The sequence below is a fragment of the Anabrus simplex genome, chromosome 7, assembly GCF_040414725.1.
Source record: "Anabrus simplex isolate iqAnaSimp1 chromosome 7, ASM4041472v1, whole genome shotgun sequence".
Classification (NCBI taxonomy): domain Eukaryota; kingdom Metazoa; phylum Arthropoda; class Insecta; order Orthoptera; family Tettigoniidae; genus Anabrus; species Anabrus simplex.
Genome location: NC_090271.1, coordinates 72,797,667 through 72,819,837, shown reverse-complemented (window position 1 = coordinate 72,819,837; position 22,171 = coordinate 72,797,667). Strand labels below are relative to the sequence as shown.

The following is a 22,171-nucleotide window of genomic DNA, read 5'->3' as shown; positions in this document are numbered from 1 at the left end:
GACGTTACGCTTATATAAGAATTATAAGGTCTGTTCAGATCATTTCCAGGCCAGTGACTTTAAAAATACTCGACTATACAGCCAAGGGTATGTTACATTTTTATTCTAATTGTACGTAAAAATTCCTCAAAGCATCACTATCGACAAGATTTTCATACTTTTCTTCCTTTTATCCCTCTTCTCAGATTAAAACAGGGATTTTATAGATTTTCTTTCTGTTAGTAGGCTTCATGTTAAGAGGAAAATTGTCCAGCTATTAAATGTTAATTCATTGCATCATATGTGTAAGGAATGTGCCGATATTTTTATTGACAAGTGTCTTAATGTGATGATACAATTTTTTAAATGAGAAAAAAGACAAATCGAACCGTAAGAGTTCAGGCAGGAATGCTAAAGCTAAAAAAGTAATGCATAAATGAATGATCCAGCCTTTTCACACCAGTCCATTTCACTTCTTGTTTATATGTCTAATTTCAGTCTTTGAATAATAACCTTTTGAATAATTCTTCATTCATTTATCCAGAATTGCTTTAGCAACTTCGAAGTTAATATCTCAATAACACTTTCTTTCTATATGTAATTTATTTATCCATATCCGTATATACATTTCCATTGATATTTGAATTTAGCGCGATTTGTTTAGGCCAAGTCACTAGGAGCGCCACCGTCGAATTGTCTCCCATTTTAACAAGGCGGAATCTGTAAGTGTCGCGTATTATCTCTACTGTATTTGATTTTGGCTAGCGGCGCTTGTGAATTGATGTTATTCCGAAGTAATTCAACGTTATCTTGTAATTCAAGAAATCATTTTCTCTGCGTTTCGTTCTCATCGTTCATTACTCTGGTCACAGAGTATTTTGCACGCTCCGTCTTCAAAATATAAACACAGATGATTATTTTATTCATTGGCAGAAGCTACTCTGAGTGCTCATGAAGGAAGGTCAATTACTTGGCTAGTATTTGTAGTTATAACAGCGGTGTCATTTATAGTGGAGTGGTAGCATTTTCTTCGTATAGTGGTAGTTTAATACTGAATGTGATGGCGAAAGATAGTGCAGAAATAGATGGAAAACTGGCCGACTTGCACTGTGCTTTGAGTATGCTGGTAAAACCAGCTGATGAAAGTGAGTACTCTTACGTTCATGATGTATAATTGAAGCATCTAGCGAGTTCTCCCAAAAGTGCCTAAGTACAAAGTATTTTGAACTACCGGTATGAAAATGAATTCTTTAGTTCACACATCATTCTCATTAGAAATGTTCTGTATATGAACACCCAGCATACTACCTTGGTAACATGGACATCGAGTTCTTGGCTGGATGAAGCCTATTTACTTACCTGTGGGGAAGAATCTGATGTAGAGCCATAAGATATGTTTTTCTATATCTTCGTGTAATTTTTCAACCTGTGTTGCAGATTTAAATAATATAATTATTTGCAAAGTAGTTTTAAGGGCCAAGTTATGGAAGATATTTTTGAGAAAATTGTTCCAGAGGGTGTAATAGAAATACTACTGATAGGAAAGCAAAGAGAGATCTTTGTGAGCAAAGGAGATGCAGAACATTTCTTAATATGTTAATTTCTTGATTGAATTTTCTTCAGCTATTTCTGGGGTTGCTGGAGTTGCCCAGGCTCATTTTAGTTTTTGCTGGGGTTTAATGCTGTATGCCCTACCTGACCCCACGCGGATTTTGAGATGAACCGTGGGTCAACCGGTATTCGAACCTTGGCCTTCTTGGAGGGAAGTCGACAACAAAGCCTCTGAACTAATTATGTTCTCCCCTGTCAACTTCTTGATTGGCTGTTCATTTCTTAAATTAACAGTATCTGCTTGGCATTACACTCAAGTGACCGAGCTCGATAACTGCAGTCGCTTAAGTGCGGCCAGTATCCAGTATTCGGGAACCCCACTGTCGGCAGCCCTGAAGATGGTTTTCCGTGGTTTCCCATTTTCACACTAGGCAAATGCTGGGGCTGTACGTTAAGGCCACGTCTGCTTCCTTCCCACTCCTAGCCCTTTCCTATCCCATCGTCGCCATAAGAACTATCTGTGTCGATGCGACGTAAAGCAGCTTGCAAATACACTCGTGATTCAATGTCTTGTAGATTATTTTAAGCCTTTCAGTTGTTTAGATTAGTATTGAGAGGTGTTTTGACATCCTCTAAGCTATCAAGGACAACTTTCTAGCGAGTATTCTCAACAAATCATAGGCAATAGACCATCCGGTGTAGGCCTAATCATTGAAATAAGTTTGTCATGCATCTGTCACTATAGGCCTGCCTCTTGCCATGCAGGTGTATCTGCCTGTTGTAATTTTCCTTTCAGAACTTGCATTCAATCTTTTCAATACCCAGGCTGTTAGTTGTAGGCATTGAAGTGCCTTTATTGAATCAGATTTCCTCAATTGGATGCCTTTCATGGTGATAAAACCCCCCAAAATTCTTACCTATCCCACTTTCTAAGGCCCGGAAGGAGGCATTTGTAGGAGTGCCATTGTTTAATAGGCTGTTTGTTTAGAGTGCTCCTGATATGTTGCATCTAATTCATAACGCATTCCAGTATTGGTATTGTAATATCTTTCATAGTTGTTCATGATGAGAATAGATTTAATCTGTATGAAGGAAAAATAGAATATTCCAGATTACCGGTAACTTAATATCTTTTATGTCCTAAATAATTATGTAGATAGGATTTGACTTTTCTTAAGGAAGTCTACATTTTTCAACTTGACACTTCTAAGATGTCTAGCCAACTAGTAAGTGCTAGGCTACAGATAATATTTCCTTGTGCATACTGTGTTTGCATTGCCTTACCGAAATCCTGTGTAACCTATAGGCTACAAACACACTTGGCAAATCTGAGAAGCAGTTCCTTGCATCATTAGTGTTTTTGATGTAGAGAAAGCATATTATTGAGATGTAACTTGCACAAACTCCAACACTTCCTCTTAAGTTTAATTTCTAAGATCCACAATCTATTGATCTGTACATACTAGGATAGATAAAACCCTTTTAAGAAATTTGTTTGGACTTTGTGAGTTGGCTACACGGTTTGGGACACGTAGCCGTACGCTTGCTTGCGGGAAATGCTGGGTTCAAACCCCGCTGTTGGCATCCCTGAAGGTCCATTTTCACACCAGTCAAATGCTGAGGTTGTACATTAATGAAGGCAACGGTTGCTTGACTCCTAGTCCTTTCTTATCCCATTGTAGTCATAAGACTTGTCTCTGCCAGTGTGATGTAAAATAAATAAATTTATTAAGGGATAATTTGATACAAGTTCTATTTGTTTGGGATTGTTAGCCACTCTGAGAAATGAATCTCTAGTATCGTCCGCGCACCTATTAGTGATATTACTTTGTACAGGGGTGAGGAATAAGGAGGGAGCTCTCCCGGTTCTGGTTATACTGCCAACTGAATGGAATTGAAATCTGAATTGAATCGATAATATGATCGTTCGATATGAATTTTCTGAACATTTATTATCTTACGCCAACAACTGTGTCACACATACATTATTTAACATTATATAACATTTCTTGATGCGAATCTTGTTCCTAGCATGAATTCTATAGTTTGGCTTTGCTGTGTAAACAACAGTACTAGTACTAAAGTGTACGCCAGGTGTCGCACAGCGACGCATAAGTGATTCATAGTTTGTGTTTCAAAGGTTGGCAATACGAATCTCAAAGATAACCGAGGTCGACCGATTCAGCACTAGGGTGTGCATGTATCACTAAAAGGTGTGTGTACTACATATTTTCTTTTCTATCTAATGGCATATTCATGTGGGTAGTATATTTCCACAGTAACGATGTTACGCAAAATTCTGATAAAGACTCTTACTATTGTGTTTTCCTTTTCACAACCTGTACACCACTTTTTAAAGGGTTTTGAAAATGTAAGAAAATACATAATTGACTCAAAATGCAAAATTTATACTAAACTCAAAACATAATATATATTATATAAACTCAAAACATGATTTTTTTTCAAGTAAAACTTACAGTATATCATTTTATATGTAAGTTTAGAGTTCGAATGATAGAACAGGATATTCATGTATGTTGTAAGATTTCCTTCAGCAGTGTCACTAATTCATGAAAATGACTTTAAGGTACATTTTTTACATTTTCCTATTCTGTTTTTGCATCTGTATCACTTTATAAGAAATATGCATTTAGATATTTTTATTTTACGAATAGTGCTGTGTGAATGTAATTTTAATTTCAAATTAATATTACTAAAAGGACATTGCCTATTAATCAGAATTAACTCAAATTCTTTCTTATTCAAAATGCTATAAAATGCTAAATGTACAAATAAAAACCAAATCTCTGATTTCAAAATGCTAAAGATCAGTGCTGCCACATATTAGCCATAATTCTCAAAACAGTGAATATATGCTTGAAATTATTTTGGCCCTGTGATCAATTTAAATTTGTAACATGAAGATAGCTCCAACATTTTGCACAGCTTTGCCTGTATACATCATGTGATAAACCTTGCTTGTGGATACTGGTATGTATCATTGTGTTATATCTCCTAGTGCTAGTTAGGGGGATGCTTGGTAGATTTGGAATGGGGTGATAGTGGTATTATCCCACATACTTACAGCTAATGTCATACATTGATGTCTTGTGATAAGCGCTGGCACTTACTCCCAGGATCGTAACCTCTACTCCATTCTCGATATGTGTGGGCAGTAATTAGGATAAAGAATGCTATTCTTGCTTACACAATAGAAAACAATGTATACAAACAGTTTGTACAATAATCTGTTTTGTTAAATTTGCAGCTGTATTACCTAACTGGATATTCTTAGGCGTGATAGGCCTACTGTAAGGATAATTTTGAATTTGAGTAAACTCCTTTTTGGATCTGTCACCATCATGCTGTCTTCCAAGATAACTTAGGCATGTTAATTTGTCTATTGTTGCTTCCGTATAAGCTGTGGTACTGCCACGCCTACCCCATGCCCCAGAACCAAATATTTATCTTGCATTTTCAGTGAAGTGGAAAGAAATTTTTATAATTTTTCCTTAATTTGATTATTATAGGAGATTTTTATTACGACTTAGTGGTATTTATAACTTAGCCCATCAGTAAAAGGATACAAAGTGCCATATTTAAAAAATCTTACGATTTTCTCCTAGAAAGGTGCAAAGGGCTGAAGAGCATTAGATATCATCAGGGATAGCTCCAGAAAAGACGCAATGGTTTGTAAGACCAAGACAGGGCAGTGGTGCCGAGTCCCCAAGTTCTCACATATGAAAGGTGCAATTGGGTTATTTGAAAGTATAGAACAACCGTTTGTTGTTAGTGGGCATAGTTTCCTTCCTTGTAATTTTGATTTTGCTCTTGTATAGACAAGTAAAGTAGTCACAAAGTATAATATGTTCCCAGTGATCTTCATGAAATAGTGTAAGAAGCCAGTTCAAAGTAGTTCCCATGAGTGGTGCAAATTTCTTTAACATTGAAACTGTGGTATATAAAATTGTCACTGCAAGAACCCAATGAACATTCCCAAATTTATCAGCTAAGACTCGTCAAAATTAGCATGTTTCCGTCTGAAAGAATCATACAGTGAGATTGAGACGGGCGGTAAGGTAAAAGTTCTGAAAAAAAAAAAAAAAAGGGAAACTTGTAAAAGATATACAATCAGCAATGTTAGAAGTTGTCTTCTGTGAATGTTTGTGCACTCAGAAAAGAAAAAACAAAGAACTATTTCAATGTCATAATTTCCTAATTGGCCAAGGAAGAATGTAAAGGATATTATTTGCAGGTCTGTGAATAATAAATATAACAAATCCTATATTAAATGTCTGCAAGACATAGCATCTTCCATGTAAAAAAAAAAAAAGATGACATGACTATCATGATCATGAAAAGTCAAGAAGGCGCTGCAACTCAAAGAAAGGCCGACATTGATCAAGGAATCCAATAAGAGGCAGGCTCGCCCAGTGCCCCAACAAGCGCAACCTCTGAAGCATCACAACAGGAAGAATCACAAGAAATAAGTGACAACGAAATACCAACATCTCGCCCAGATCAAGAACCCGAGCCGGAAAGCATAAACGGGACATATGCAGGTGCAGCCAGGAGCCCACAAAAACCAAGAGAACCCCAGAAAACAGTAGGAATACAGGAACCAATAGAAGGAGAACTTCAAGCAGGCCCTCGATATGCATGCCTGTACATTGGGAAACTACACCGTGAAGCCACAAAAGAAAAAGTTGAAAGGCATTTACAAAACCAAGGTGTTACCGAAATGAAAGAGTGCGTGGAGCTCTCAACAATCGGCCATCTAAAGGCCTTTCGTGTAGGAATACTAGTAGATCTAGAAAAAGCGACCGACGCAAAATTCTGGGCAAGAGGGTTTTCGTCGGTCCAGAGGAGCGAGACTTGACTAGAAAGACCTCAGTCCAAACTAACAAAAAATGATTAAAACACACTAAAACAACTACTATGGAACGTAGAAGGCCTAAAGAATCTAAAACCATCAACCCCTACCTACTTTTGGAACAATTTCAACGCAGTAATAGCCACTGAAACTTTCCTCACAGAGCCCATCGACGAACCCCTCTTCTATAGTGCACACACACTAGCAAAAACAAAAGAACGTGGTAGACAGATGGAGGCGTAACCGCCATATATAACAACTCAAAGCAAAACACACAGAAGAAAACACAGTCATCATAAAAGCTGACAGACTATCATAGGACTCTACACAAGTCCAGCTCAAACAGTTGACGATACAGTAGAACAAATAATTAATGCAATCTCAATAACAAGGGAAGAAGAAAATGTGATTTTGGGAGGAGACCTAAACTGCAGACTGGAGAAGCCTGACCAAAAAACAGCTCTGGTATTGGAAATATTACAGGAAGAAGGGTTCACACTGGTCAGTAAAAAGGAAGAAAAGACATACCTGCGCTTAACAGATCCCGTACAATAGACCTGGTCTTCTACAGAGGAAAACATTAAAATAAAATCAGAAGAAGTGCTGGAACGATCAACAGTCGCCCCACTGAAAAAACACCTACCAGTCTGCACCATATTTGCCATATCAGGAGCATCTGCATTGCAGAAAACCTCCCACACACAAAGATATCAAGGAAACTGAACAATGGCACATTAAAAAATGAGAAATGAACTCCTAGGAAATGTTCCAAGCCTAATAGAAGAAGGACTGCTCCAACCCGCACTGGACTCTATTCTGTTGTATATACATAGTGCACAGTTACTGAAGAAAACAAGAATAGCACAGCCCTGGTTTGACGCAGAATGCTACCGCACCGGAAAAGAAGCCCTACACGTCCTCCACAGAGCGAAACATAAAAATACACCAGACAACCTGAAAGCATATCCACAAAAGAGAAAAGAATATGAGAAACTAAACCTGCTCAAAATAGCAAATCACACGGAAGCAGATGCACAAAGACAAGCGGAAGAAGCCGTAAAGGACCCCTTTATAGCGATCAAGAAGAGAAGCAGAGCAGAAGTGACAGGAATCCCGATGAATGTTTGGGAACAGCACTTCATCCAGCTTTACAACAAGAACAACTTAGAACAAGCATACAAAACCGAAGAGACATACACCATAGAATCTGAACCAATAACTGAGGACCAAGTAAGACAGGCCATCCTAGAAACTAAAAAAGGAAAAGCAACAGGACCAGATGAGGTGTTCAACGAAAACCTCATAGAAACTCTTGAACAACTCCCCCAGTTGTGGACGATGTTTAACAAATGCCTTACATCAGGAAAAATAGCGGAGGATTGGAGAAAGTCAAACGTTATCTTGTTAAACAAGGGCAATGGCTACATAGAGGACCTTAACGCATATGGAGGAATTGCACTTGAGAACAACATCTTCAAGATATTCTCCAAAATCCCGACGAACAGACTCTACTCACTAACAGACGCCTTTATGCTGGAAACACAGTTCGGATTCAGGAAGGGAAGAGGAATCCTCCATGCAGTTGGTAACCTTCTAGAAGATATACATAATGCACTAAGACACCCGTCGAGGAAATTCTACGCAGTCTTCTTAGATTTCGCAAAAGCCTTTGACCTGCTGAACAGACACTCATAAAGAAACTGGAAAGTATGGCAGGAAAGGATAACCCAACAACAGCTGCCATCAAAAACCTGCCCACCTACAACAAAATCATAATCAAAGATGGCATGACAACCTCAGAAAACATAGTACAGACCAACTGTGTTTTACAAGGAGACCCGATTAGCCCGACCCCATTCAACGTCGTCATGTCAGATGTCGCAGACATCCTACAAAAAGACTCGGTGAAAGTGTACATCTACGCAGATGACATCGTATTAGGCTCGCACGACAGGAAAGCCCGGCAGGACAAGGTAGATTGGTTCCAGGAATGGGTTGAAAACAAACTACAGCTGAATACCAACAAGACAGTGCAAATGATCTTCAGGAGGGGAGGAAGAACCTCTGCACAAGACGAAATATACTACGGAGCGGAAGAGTTAAAGATTGTAAACCCTTTCAAGTACTTGGGCATCACCCTACAACTATCGGGATCATCTTACAAAATTCGTATAGAGGAGAGGGCAGCCGTTGCCATAAAAGCCATTTGTGTATGTATTTATGCAAAGATAATGCCTGTTCTGACCTATGGCATTGAGCTCTTATAGAACATCCTGACAACTAGAGACCTCTCGACCCTTGAGTGTGTGAAAGCAAGATACCTAAAGAGAACTTTGGGAATATTAAAATACGCCCCTTCGAGACTGGCTTACGAATTTGCAAAAACGTGCTTTCTCATAGAAGACTTGAGGTTCAGACAACAGCTGCCGGCGACGAAACAAGAGCCTCGGGACAGACAAAGCAAGAGAGTGGATATCTGGCCCGAATTGTATGCAATGGATGCAATGCTAGATCGGAACTGGATGGGACCAAACAAGGACTTACGAAGCGCCATAACTAGGCTCGCGGTGCACAGTTTCCACCACAAGCTATGCACAAGAAACAGTTTCCATGAACCCTCACCAGAGTGTGTATGTAGCCTCTGCGGGAAGGCCTGCAAGCGCTACCACTTCAGCGAGTGTCACAAGCGCACTAAATCACTAACGGAATATAGCAAAGAACAATTAACTTTAACTCTTCGCATGTTTGTGCGCTGTTCTTATTAATAATAATAAATTGTAATTTTTGTTTTACTTATTTTAACTTTATCATCAATCTATTGTTGAAGATTGATCAAAAGTTGTCATTTGTTCCTTTGGTTTAATAAAATAAATCCCTTAAGTTGTTTTTCAGAGACAATTTTTTATCAGTAACTTTCTGTTCATAAGTTTGGCACTTTGCACCTTTCTACTGATAAGTATCGAATTATCTTCCTCGAGCATTGGCAGTCCTGTATATATTAAGAGCGCCTCTAGTGGACATGCCATAACAAGTAGATCAAGGCGGTCATGATACTAGTAAGCTTCTCTTTATTATTTGTGGTTTTATTTAGTAGTAATAGCAAGTAACTTTTAAAACTTAACCATTAGCCAAAAATAAGAAAACTTTATTTGACTTAAATATTTATAAACAGGCAGGAACTAGCGCTAAGTTAGTACTGATAATTCTGACAGTTAATCCGTATCGACTGCACTTACCTTTATGGTTGGTGAAAGTGTAGTAGCGTTGCCTACTAATGTAACTAATGACGTTAGACGGTTGAATCACATTATTTTGACCACCACCTAGAAGTGGCATCTGCGTGTATAGCCCATGATGTATGGTTCATGATGTGGGTTGGTGAAGTGGTATGTAAGACATTTGCTTTTCCTGCTGTCATGGGTACACGAGGAAAGCGATATAACAGAGTTGCAAAAAGGGATGATAATCGGCATTAGGACCAAAGGGGGTAGCATTTTGGACAGGGTTATGTTTATGAATTGTTAATGTGTCTCTTATGTTTATGAAGTAATAATAATAATCGTATGGCCTCAGCTACCATGTGCAGACATTTCAATTTGACGCCATCTGGCTGTCTGCTCGTCAATTTCGACGTTCCGTTTTACTCTAGGCCCCCACTAGATGGCAGACCGAGTAAACCAAAGCTCTCTTGGGCGTCTATGGCTGAGATTTTAATGAATTTTGTCGGGTAAACACCAAATGTGTCACCAGAGATCTTTTGCATGCCGACATCGTACGACATGGAGTGTCGAATGGACTTTTTTCCGCCCTTCAAAAATCCGACTGCCTCTGCCGGGTTTGAACCCGCTATCTTGGGATCTGGAGGCCGACACTCTATCGCTGATCCACAGAGGCAGCTATGTTTATGAACTGTTCATGTGTGTCTGTGGTAAAGGTGTATCATGAGTGGACGAATGGTATGGACGAACGGTACCATTGGGAATAACTGTCGCGAAAACTGTGCAGCTCCACATACCATTGATGTCTGAGGTGAATGTTGACTATAACGGAGCATTAAGGCCAACCGAGAGGCTACAGTGGAACGGCTCATCCGAATGAACCCTGAGGCACCCAGACATGTTTCTACCTTAACAGTTCAGCAAATCCTTCTGCGAATGGAGTTCCAGAGTAGACAGAGGATGACTGCACTCTTGCTAACACAGGTGTATTGTTGAAAACAACTGGAATTTGGTAGACAGTATGGCGACTGACCACTGCTGATAGTGACTGGTAGCCTTTTTGGATGAGTCACGTTTTCATTTGCATAAAATGGATACGGACATCACTGTGTCTGGTGAGAAACATCCGAGAATCAGCAAGCACCCTGTAACTATTGTTGGATGAACACAAGGCGGTGGAGGCAGTATTGTGGTCTGGGGAATGTTCTCGTGGTGTTCTCTAGGTCCCATCATCTGCGTGGAAGGCACTTTTAATTGACTTCATTATGAATCCACCCACGGCAGTTTCATCCATTCCATTCATACATGCTTGTCTTTCCTCGGCAGGATGGAATCTTCCAGCATGTTAATGCACCTTGCCACGTGGCTAGAAGTGTCTGCATGTGGCTGGAAGAACATAAGCTTTGTTTTTTCCCTGGTTTCCAACAGTCCCAGTCTCGATTGAGTTTAACATCTGTGGGAACACCTCGATAGTCATGTTCGTGGTCTGTCTCCTCTGCTGCGCACTCTTCAATAGTTTTGGGATGCATTGTAGACAGCGTGGCTAGATACCTGTAGAGACCTATCATCACCTGACTGAGTCACTGCCAGTACGTCTAAGGCAGTTACTTGGATACTAACAGGTGTTTAGTTTATTCACAAATACACTCGTACGTGACTATGAGATACTTAATGTGTTGAATAATGTTTGAGTGTCTTCAGAAACTTCCAATTTTCCTTCCAAAGAATGTGGGAAACAAAGTAGGAGTTTATGCATCATTGGTTTGGGAAGTTTAGGCATCTGAGTTAATTGAAAACAGTTCAGTGTTCTCCCCAGAAATTTTCATCAGCTGGGTGGCAGGTATGAGTAGCCGGGCGGGGAATACTACGTAAAAAATGAATGTGATAAAATTTCAATTTAGCCCCTCAGAGCATTAACCAGGGGCATAGCTGAGGGGGCGGGGGGTGTTACTCCCCTCATGGAATTTTCACAAAAGGAATAAATATAGTTACGACAGTTTTTCAGTATGTACCTCTACAAATTCACAAAACCTAAAAATGTTCATAGAACATACTGAAGGAGCTTATGCATGTGTGGTGCGCACATGCATGAATGTCATTATAAGGACACGGATACAAGTGAATTATGTTAATATTCAGATGGCATTACTGGTACACTACAAAATATTACATCAAAATACAGAACAAAAACAAAATGAAGATGGATATTTTTACAGTGAATGGTAGCTGATGTTAACATTACAATCTAAAATACAACTTTAGTGGCTTATTAGGAAATAGATTCAAGAGATCTGTTCATTTTACAATAATGTTTCCATGAATGGTCCATAATCCGTTAGAGGAGAGATCCTCACTTGGACTATGTGCAAGTAGGGTAGCATCCTGCTTCATGACTTTACAGAGCTCAGAACACTTTAAGCAAGCCTCGGACCTATGGGAGTATCGGAGTCCTACTCCCATTCGACAGGCGAGGGACTCCTTGGAAACAACTTGGCGAACGAAATGGAATTCGATGGGGAGCTATCAATATTAATGGGGCTTATGGAAGAAAGTAGAACTGGCTGAGTCAGCAAAGAGGCTGCATTTGGATGTGCTAGGAGTAAGTGATATTCGGGTATGGGGAGATAACGAGGAAGAGAGAGGAGATTATAAAGTGTACTTGACGGGTGTTAGAAAGGGAAGGGCAGAGTCTGGGGTAGGGCTCTTTATCAGGAATACCATTGCACGCAACATAGTTTCTGTTAGGCACGTAAATGAGCGAATGATTTGGGTAGATTTGTCAGTTGCAGGAATTAGGACTAGAATTGTGTCGTGTATTCACCATGTGAGGGTGCAGATGAGGATGAAGTGGACAAGTTTTATGAAGCATTGAGTGACATCGTGGTTAGGGTTAACAGCAAGGATAGAATAGTGCTAATGGGCGATTTCAATGCGAGAGTTGGGAATAGAACTGAAGGATACGAAAGGGTGATTGGTAAATGTGGGGAAGATATGGAAGCTAATGGGAATGGGAAGCGTTTGCTAGACTTCTGTGCTAGTATGGGTTTAGCTGTTACGAATACATTCTTCAAGCATAAGGCTATTCACCGCTACACATGGGAGGCTAGAGGTACCAGATCCATAATAGACTATATCTTAACAGACTTCGAATTCAGGAAATCTGTTAGGAATGTACGAGTTTTCCGTGGATTTTTTGATGACACAGACCACTATCTGATCTGTAGTGAACTAAGTATCCCTAGGCCTAGGGTAGAGAAAGTGAAATCTGTCTGCAAACGAATAAGGGTAGAAAATCTCCAGGACAAGGAAATTAGACAGAAGTACATGGATATGATTAGTGAGAAGTTTCAAACAATAGACAGTAAGGAGGTTCAGGATATAGAAAGTGAATGGGTGGCATACAGGGATGCTGTAGTAGAAACAACAAGGGAATGCCTAGGAACAACTGTGTGTAAAGATGGGAAAAGTTGAACATCTTGGTGGAATGATGAAGTGAGAACAGCTTGTAAACGTAAAAAGAAGGCTTATCAGAAATGGCTCCAAACAAGGGCCGAGGCAGACAGAGATTTGTACGTAGATGAAAGAAACAGAGCGAAACAAATAGTTGTTGAATCCAAAAAGAACTCGTGGGAAGATTTTGGTAACAACCTGGAAAGGCTAGGTCAAGCAGCAGGGAAACCTTTCTGGACAGTAATAAAGAATCTTAGGAAGGGAGGGAAAAAGGAAATGAACAGTGTTTTGAGTAATTCAGGTGAAATAATAGATCCCAGGGAATCACTGGAGAGGTGGAGGGAATATTTTGAACATCTTCTCAATGTAAAAGGAAATCATCCTTGTGGTGTTGCGAACAACCAAGCTCATGAGGAGGAGGAAAATGATGTTGGTGAAATTATGCTGGAGGAAGTGGAAAGGATGGTCAATAAACTCCATTGTCATAAAGCAGCAGGAATAGATGAAATTAGACCTGAAATGCTGAAGTATAGTGGGAAGGCAGGGATGAAATGGCTTCATAGAGTAGTAAAATTAGCATGGAGTGTTGGTAAGGTACCTTCAGATTGGACAAAAGCAGTAATTGCACCTATCTATAAGCAAGGGAACAGGAAGGATTGCAACAACTATCGAGGTATCTCATTGATTAGTATACCAGGCAAAGTATTCACTGGCATCTTGGAAGGGAGGGTGCGATCAGTCGTTGAGAGGAAGTTGGATGAAACCCAGTGTGGTTTCAGACCACAGAGAGGCTGTCAGGATCAAATTTTCAGTATGCGCCAGGTAATTGAAAAATGCTACGAGAGGAATAGGCAGTTGTGTTTATTTTTCGTAGATCTAGAGAAAGCATACGACAGGGTACCAAGGGAGAAGATGTTCGCTATACTGGGGGACTATGGAATTAAAGGTAAATTATTAAAATCAATCAAAGGTATTTATGTTGACAATTGGGCTTCAGTGAGAATTGATGGTAGAATGAGTTCTTGGTTCAGGGTACTTACAGGGGTTAGACAAGGCTGTAATCTTTCACCTTTGCTGTTCGTAGTTTACATGGATCATCTGCTGAAAGGTATAAAATGGCAGGGAGGGATTCAGTTAGGTGGAAATGTAATAAGCAGTCTGGCCTATGCTGACGACTTGGTCTTAATGGCAGATTGTGCCGAAAGCCTGCAGTGTAATATCTTGGAACTTGAAAATAGGTTCAATGAGTATGGTATGAAAATTAGCCTCTCGAAGATTAAATTGATGTCCGTAGGTAAGAAATTCAACAGAATTGAATGTCAGATTGGTGATACAAAGCTAGAACAGGTCGATAATTTCAAGTATTTAGGTTGTGTATTCTCCCAGGATGGTAATATAGTAGGTGAGATTGAATCAAGGTGTCGTAAAGCTAATGCAGTGAGCTCGCAGTTGCGATCAACAGTATTCTTTAAGAAGGAACTCAGCTCCCAGACGAAACTATCGTTACATCGGTCTGTTTTCAGACCAACTTTGCTTTACGGGAGCGAAAGCTGGGTGGACTCAGGATATCTTATTCATAATTTAGAAGTAACAGACATGAAAGTAGCAAGAATGATTGCTGGTACAAAGGTGGGAACAATGGCAGGATGGTACTCGGAATGAGGAGATAAAGGCTAATTTAGGAATGAACTCGATGGATGAAGCTGTACGCATAAACCGGCTTTGGTGGTGGGGTCATGCGAGGCGAATGGAGGATAGGTTACCTAGGAGAATAATGGACTCTGCTATGGAGGGTAAGAGAAGTAGAGGTAGACCAAGACGACGATGGTTAGACTCGGTTTCTAACGATTTAAAGATAAGAGGTATAGAACTAAATGAGGCCACAACACTAGTTGAAAATCGAGGATTGTGGGGACGTTTAGTAAATTCACAGAGGCTTGCAGACTGAATGCTGAAAGGCATACTGTTTTATTCCTTTTGTGAAAATTCCATGAGGGGGGGGGGGGGGGGGGTCTAACCCACTATAAGTTGATCCTGGGTATGCTACTGGCATTAACAATAATATTAAAGCCAAAATTGAGCTATTTTAGTGTTATCATGAACAAGACATAACCGAGTATTTTAAACTTCTGGTGTTCTACTGTTCGTTCATAATCATGTAACACCGGGGCTTGCCACTTGCTTGCTGTGGAATGCCTTACCAAGACCAATTACAATATTAGGTTGTAGTTGGTCATGGCCATACGGGTTTGTGACGTCGGGCGGAGTAGAGTGCTCGCATGCGATTCCACGCTAATACAGACACTGCTCGCTCACAACACTACGTGATTATCAAGCTAAACATTGAAACTGCAATGTAATTGATGCAATTATGCTGACAATAATGAAGATTTATCATTTTAATAAACAGTTTTACAGTATTTACATTTTCATTTGGAACACTTGATGATTCAAATATATATTATGTAACTAGCACATATCTATGGTAGGTTATGTTAGCCGGGTGGTCTGTAAACACGGCAGGGCAGTGCACCCATTAAAAAGGTCCTAGGGAGAACAGTGCAATTCATACTGTACCATTTGTGTGTGTGTGTGTGTGTGTGTGTGTGTGTGTGTGTCTTTCTCCTGGCGAAGTTGAAATATAGTCCTCACAAAAAACGTGCAGTTTGGTGAAAGTACACTTCATTGGATGGAAAATAACTCTGGAATGTTTTGAACCTTCATCAATGGATTTATCAACAGATAATTTCTCTCTTTCAAAGTGACATGATGCAATACTGTGATTTCTCAAGGTTGAAGAGAATTCAAGCCTTAGAAAATAGCAAATAACTCAAGCCAATCATTGAAACAGTTATACTAAGCAGATGATAAGGTGTGCCATTACGTTGCCATAGGTACTATGGTGGGTTTGATATAAATAAGCCCCCAGTTGAGAATGAAGCAACCTTTAGAACTGTTCAAAGAGCACATTTTGATATAGGAGAAAGTGTGTTTAAGGACCGTTTCTCAAGTTGTAGTAGGAATGGTAGTTATGTAAGTTGGAATAAAGCAAATTCATCTCCGTACAGGCCATGAAGGCCCTGGGAGGGATCGAAGATAAAGGCTTCCACTATCCGTAACCTTGGCACTTGGTGGGATAGAGTGGTTAGCTCTACGCCCGGTTGCCTTTGTCGTCAGGAATTAACCTGGAACTCATTTTTGATATAGGATGAGTGAAGTTCAGGACCATTTGCACATCCGGCTGGTGAAATCTTGTTTCTTAAATTTTTTGATTTCCTGATGGGGAATCGAACCACGTCCTGTACTGAATACACCTTTATCTCCCTCAGCTAGGCAGTCCTTGTAAGTAGAATAACTGAAACCAAATCATAGAATCAAAGAATCATATGATACTGTGATGAAAAGAAAAATTTCAGCTTCCCAGCTTCATCAGCAAGATGGGCATCAACACTCATTGGGAGGCCATTTTGAATAATCATGTCTTTATGCAGGAAGTGTAGGATAAGAAGGCTGGATAAAAACAAGAAAAGGGAAGAAACATAAGGTAAGGATAAATACAGATAGTAATAGATTAGAAGGTGTCAGGGTAGCGTGCCTGCTTCTTACCCGGAGGCCCCGGGTTCGATTCCTGGCCAGGTCAGGGATTGTTACCTTGATTACAATTGAGGAGCTGTCTGACGGTGAGATGGCAGCCCAGGTTGAGAAAGCCAAGAATAACGGCCAAGAGGATCGTCGTGCTAACCACACGACACCTCATAATCTGCAGGCCTCTGGGCTGAGCACCAGTTGCTTGGTAGGCCAAGGCCTTTTGGGGCTGTTGCGCCATGGGGTTTGGTTTGGAAAAGATCAGAAACAGGACAAACACAAAAAGAGAAAAGGATCCAAACGAGATAATATTGCACCCTCTGAACGAGACTGTCGTAACTCCCAAAAGTTGAATTTTGAGTTACGAACACATTAAAAACTGATATTTTGTCCTCTATTGAACAGTAAAACTGTTGTAACTGTAAGTCATACCATACCATTCAAAACACGCAAACAACAATTTTTAGGTTTTGTGAATTTGTAGAGGTACATACTGAAAAACTGTCGTAACTATATTACAACAGTCTTCCTGTAGAACATTTTATACATGTACAGGCATACTGAGGTACATAGGTCATTGTGTGTGGGGCACATTATTATTGTCTGTATAGTGTTGATGGTGTTATGGTTTCTATAGAAAGTATTGTACCAAGGCACTGGCAAGTTGTGATTGTGTAGGGAGTAAAATTTCACCAAGTGATATAGATGCAATGATGTCCTGTCGAGATTGCAAACATGTATTCCCAAGTAGAGGGTCATTACTATGTAATATTTCTTCTGGCGAATGTTATATTGGTGTCATTGAATGAGCAGAAGAAGTGAATGCTTCAAACTCGCATCGGATGCATGTTGACACCGATAATTTGCCATCTCAAAGAACATACATAGATCTACTGCCGTGTCCACTAGAGGCCAAGAGAAATGCTGATTTAGAAAAAGCACTTGAAGGTAACGATATTAAAGTATGCGATTTTGATCTACAGTCTGTCCTTCAGGCACCGTGTGGTGACCTATCAGTGTTTTATTATAAACGACGGCTAAATGTGCACATTTTCACCATTTTTGAATATGCAACCAAAAAAGGTTATTTCTACCGTTGGAATGAAGCATCTGGTAAGAAAGGAGCAATGTTTAAGAATATCCCAAATCCATTGAGTGTAAAGACGTTATATTTTACAGTGATAATTGCCCTGCACAGAACCAGAATAAGTTCCTGGCAACAATGTGTCTGTATGCAGTGGACACCATTCCAAACCTACAATCCATAACCCACAAATATTTAATTTAGGAGATACACAGAATGCTGGTGATTTTATGCATTCCTGCATAGAGAAGCAAAAGAAAAGAGCTTTAAAGGGTGGTCCAGTGTATGTGCCTACGCAGTGGACTGGAATCATAGAGTGTGCCACGAAAAGAGGGACAGAATATCAGGTCAGAGAGATGAATTACAATTATTTCCATTACTTCAAGAGATTAACTGAAGAAATGGGTAGCAACTACACAGTGCATGGTAAAGGAGAATCAGTCAAATGGAATGAAATTAGAGTGTTGAAAGTTGAAAAGGGGCAGAAGTATACTCTATGCTACAAGACAGACTTAGAGTGTGAAGAGTTCAATTACATTAATATTAGGGGCCGTCACAGGGGAAGAAGGTCAACTCGAACACATCCAATTACTCCTGCCTACACACGAAAACCGTGTATCTCCGCTGAAAAGAAGAAAGACCTAATGTCACTGTGATGGAAATATAATACCAAGAGTGTATCATGCTTTTTACCAAACATTGCCAATTTCACAAACTAAATTTTATAATACCATTTATTCTTTGTATTTTAAGCATTTATAGCCCATTTAATATTAGGACATATGAATTGTAATATTATTCACTTTTATAACACTGTATTTAAATCCTCATGATGTCTCAACTCACTTCTGTGCATTTCCTACTGTATCATACGACTGATGTAACTATTTCATTTCAACAACGTACCAACACATAAACTGTCGTAACTATAGTTTGTTGTTTATTTTATGCCTATTTTTATTCATTGAAGGTAAACAGTTACATTTCTGGGTGCCAGATTGGTATATAACTGTGAGTAAAAAAATTCTGGTGTCTATCTTAAAATTAAGGGTTTTGAACTGTTTAGGATCCAGACTTTTCTCTAACGCCCTCAACCAGCACAGGGCGCTGCTTTACAAGATTCAACGTAGCAATTTGCGTTCTTGTAGAACTACCAGTATGCAACTTGTTACCACATTTTTTGACAAGGACATTCAAGAAAGTGTATAAATTACGTCTATTTGTATGTAAGACTTTATTAAGACTTTATTTTTAAGAATATCTTAACTATTTCCTACATCATCCTCACATTCATTTGTAATTTATTTTTTAAAAATCAACCACAATTAAGAACAATCAGGATCCTGATTTTTTATCTTTCAGATTGAGATTTAGGCTGAATTTGCCCTTAAATAAAGGGCGAAACATGTCCCTATAATTTAAAATCACTTTTTATGTATCGAATAGGTGGAATAAATAAACATTACTATTTCTTTGACTTTATAATAAAATACCTCTCGCGGACTAAACACACTACCCCCTGTGGGTGGGGGATGCAGACAAAGAATACACCCATGGTATTCCCTGCCTGTCGTAAGAGGCAACTAAAAGGGGCGACCAAGGGATGATTGAATTCGAACCATACAACTACTTGTGATTAATACCACCACGCGGGAAATACCATGGGCCGCTTTTACTTACGCATAGTACCACTGTGTTAGGTACCAAATGGGTTTGTGATTAGTAGCAAAAGAGTATGATGCTGGCTTTTACGGTGCCTGTGATTAGTACCACTATATGAGCGACACCATGGTTCTGGCTTGCCTATGATTAGTACCCACTATATGAGGAAAACCACGGGATAGCGCGAGTCCCTGTGGTTAGTACACTTACGTGATGAACACCATAGGTTTGCGTTGTCTGTAAATGGTGCCGCAATGTGCAAAACACCATAGGTCTGTATTACATGTGCGAATTTCATTACCTGTGAGTAGTACCATACTGTGTGTAATACCACGAGTCTACACTATTTTTGATTAGTACCGCTACATGACAAATAACATGGTTCTACTGTCATAGTGATGAGTACCATTATGAGGGTCCGATGACTTGGATTTTGGACCCCTTTAGACTAAAAGCCTCATTGATTCAGTATTATGCTATAGACGTCCCTTGGTCAGTAATACTATTATTTCACATCAGTTTCTGTGAATGCGAGACATTGCCTGTCGGATCCAATGATTGTTTTAAATTCATATCCATCCATTCATTCTTCGTCCTCACGTTTTGAATTCTGGTCAGTGGAGGATTTTGGAGTTTTAATTTGTCATTCCATTTCGTCTCATTTCGTACCATTAGGGGTCAATGACCTAGATGTTAGGCCCTTTAAACAACAAGCACCATCATCATCATCGTACCTTAATTAAGGCCACGGCCGCTTCCTTCCCACTCCTAGCTCTTTCCTGTCAATCAATCACTACTGATCTGCATTTAGGGCAGTCGCCCAGGTGGCAGATTCCCTATCTGTTTTCCTAGCCGTTTTTTAAATGATTTAAAGAAATTGGAAATTTATTGAACATCTCCTTTGGTAAGCTATTCCAATCCCTAACTCCCCTTCCTATCAAGGAATATTTTCCCCAATCGGTCCTCTTGAATTCCAGCTTTATCTTCATATTGTGATCTTTCCTACTTTTAAAGACACCACTCAAACTTATTTGTCTACCGACGTCATTCCACGCCATCTCTCCACTGACAGCTCGGAACATTCCACTTACACTTAAAATTTAAAAGTACGGTAGTTCCACCTTTTCAATACAAATTCAAGAATTAAAAGTCTCAAGATTCTTCGACACCCAAATTGATCATTTGAGTTCTTCCTTCAACGAAAGCTAAGCGCATTATTTTATGTATTATCTGAAACTTTTATCACAATTGTGACTATTTATTCATCTTTATAGTGTCAAATCCACTATGTTGTGACTATTTTACAATTTCTATGGACTAATTGATACATTGTACAACTCGTGCTTTTGGCTGATGATGAACCTGATAATGGGTCGAAACTAGTACCTAATAATGTTTCTTCTGTAAAGTAACCCACTTTACTTGAACTATTGTACTTTTAATTTTAATTGTAATCGCAGTTCAATACGGACCATTCACAATGTAATTTAATCCCTCAACATACCACTTAGTCGAGCAGATCGTCTCCTTTCTCCCAAGTCTTCCCTGCCCAAACTTTGCTACATTTTTGTAACGCTACTCTTTTGTTGGAAATCGCCCAGAACAAATTGAGCTGCTTTTCTTTGGTTTTTTTTTTTTTCCAGTTTTTGAATAAGGTAATCCTATCCCATCATCGCCATAAGACCTATCTGTGTTGGTGCGACATAAAGCTAATTGTAAAAGAAAAAAAAACTGGTTGTGCTGAGAGAGATCCTTCTCTATAAAAGAATACAATACCGGGTGAGTTGGCCGTGCGGTTAGGAGTGCGCAGCTGTGAGCTCGCATCCGGGAGATAGTGGGTTCGAACTCCACTGTCAGCAGCCCTGTAGATGGTTTTCCGTGGTTTGTCATTTTCACACCAGGCAAATGCTGGGGCTGTACCTTAATTAAGGCCACGGCCGCTTCCTTCCCATTCCTAGGCCTTTCCCGTCCTGTCATCACCATAAGACCTGTCTGTGTCGGTGCGACGTAAAGCAAAAAAAAAGGAGAGAGAGAATACAATATGCCGGATCAAGACCGTTGGGATACTTCCTTGTATTTAGTTATTGAAAATTAGGTGATTTTAATGGTAGATAACTAAATATATAAGGTTCCAGCTGGGAGCTGTAACAAAATATAGGCTACTGGACTATAATAATAATAATTATAATAATAATAATAGCTTGTGGTCTCTTTTCGAGTTGACGCCTTATAGGCGACCTGCGCTTCTGTGAGGATAGAGCCCTACCTGTGATGAATTATAATGCTGAAGACAGCACACACATCCAGCCCCCGAGCCATTGAAATTAACCAATGAATGTTAAAATCCTCAGCCCAGCCAGGTGTCGAACCTGGGACTTTGTGGGCCAAAGGCCAGCATGTCGACCATTTAGCTATGCAGCTGTATGACTACTGGACTGTTGGCTTGGATTAATCCCAGACCACATTGATAATAAATTATATGAGTAACTTCTCAAAGGATAATTTTTTTCTGTTTCAGGCAGCAAAGGAGAGCTCCATGACATTTTAAAACTCAACATCCAAGATGCATTATCCAAGTTAGGAATTGAGGACTGGTCAAAGTTGCAAACACTTCAGAGCATCAAGTGTTCTGTTACAGCTAACAGTAGTGTCAGGTAAGACCTTATTCTATTTCATGTTCTTACAAGAACATTATAAAAAGTAATTGGATCCCTTAATGGATTAAACATTTGCAATTTATGTTTTCAGTGTCATTGCACAGATTTTGAT

At 39.5% G+C, this 22,171-nt stretch overlaps 1 protein-coding gene across 1 annotated transcript in view; it reads left to right on the top strand.

The window, feature by feature from the left end:
- The first annotated feature begins 920 nt into the window (after positions 1 to 920).
- Tango6 (transport and golgi organization 6) overlaps positions 921 to 22,171 on the top strand; it is a 198,186-nt gene continuing 176,935 nt past the window's right edge. Inside the window, exons 1-2 of the mRNA XM_067151139.2 lie at positions 921 to 1,124; positions 21,921 to 22,056. Coding sequence (XP_067007240.2) covers positions 1,040 to 1,124; positions 21,921 to 22,056 — 221 coding nt within the window. The 5' untranslated portion in view covers positions 921 to 1,039. The remainder of the gene's footprint in view (positions 1,125 to 21,920; positions 22,057 to 22,171) is intronic.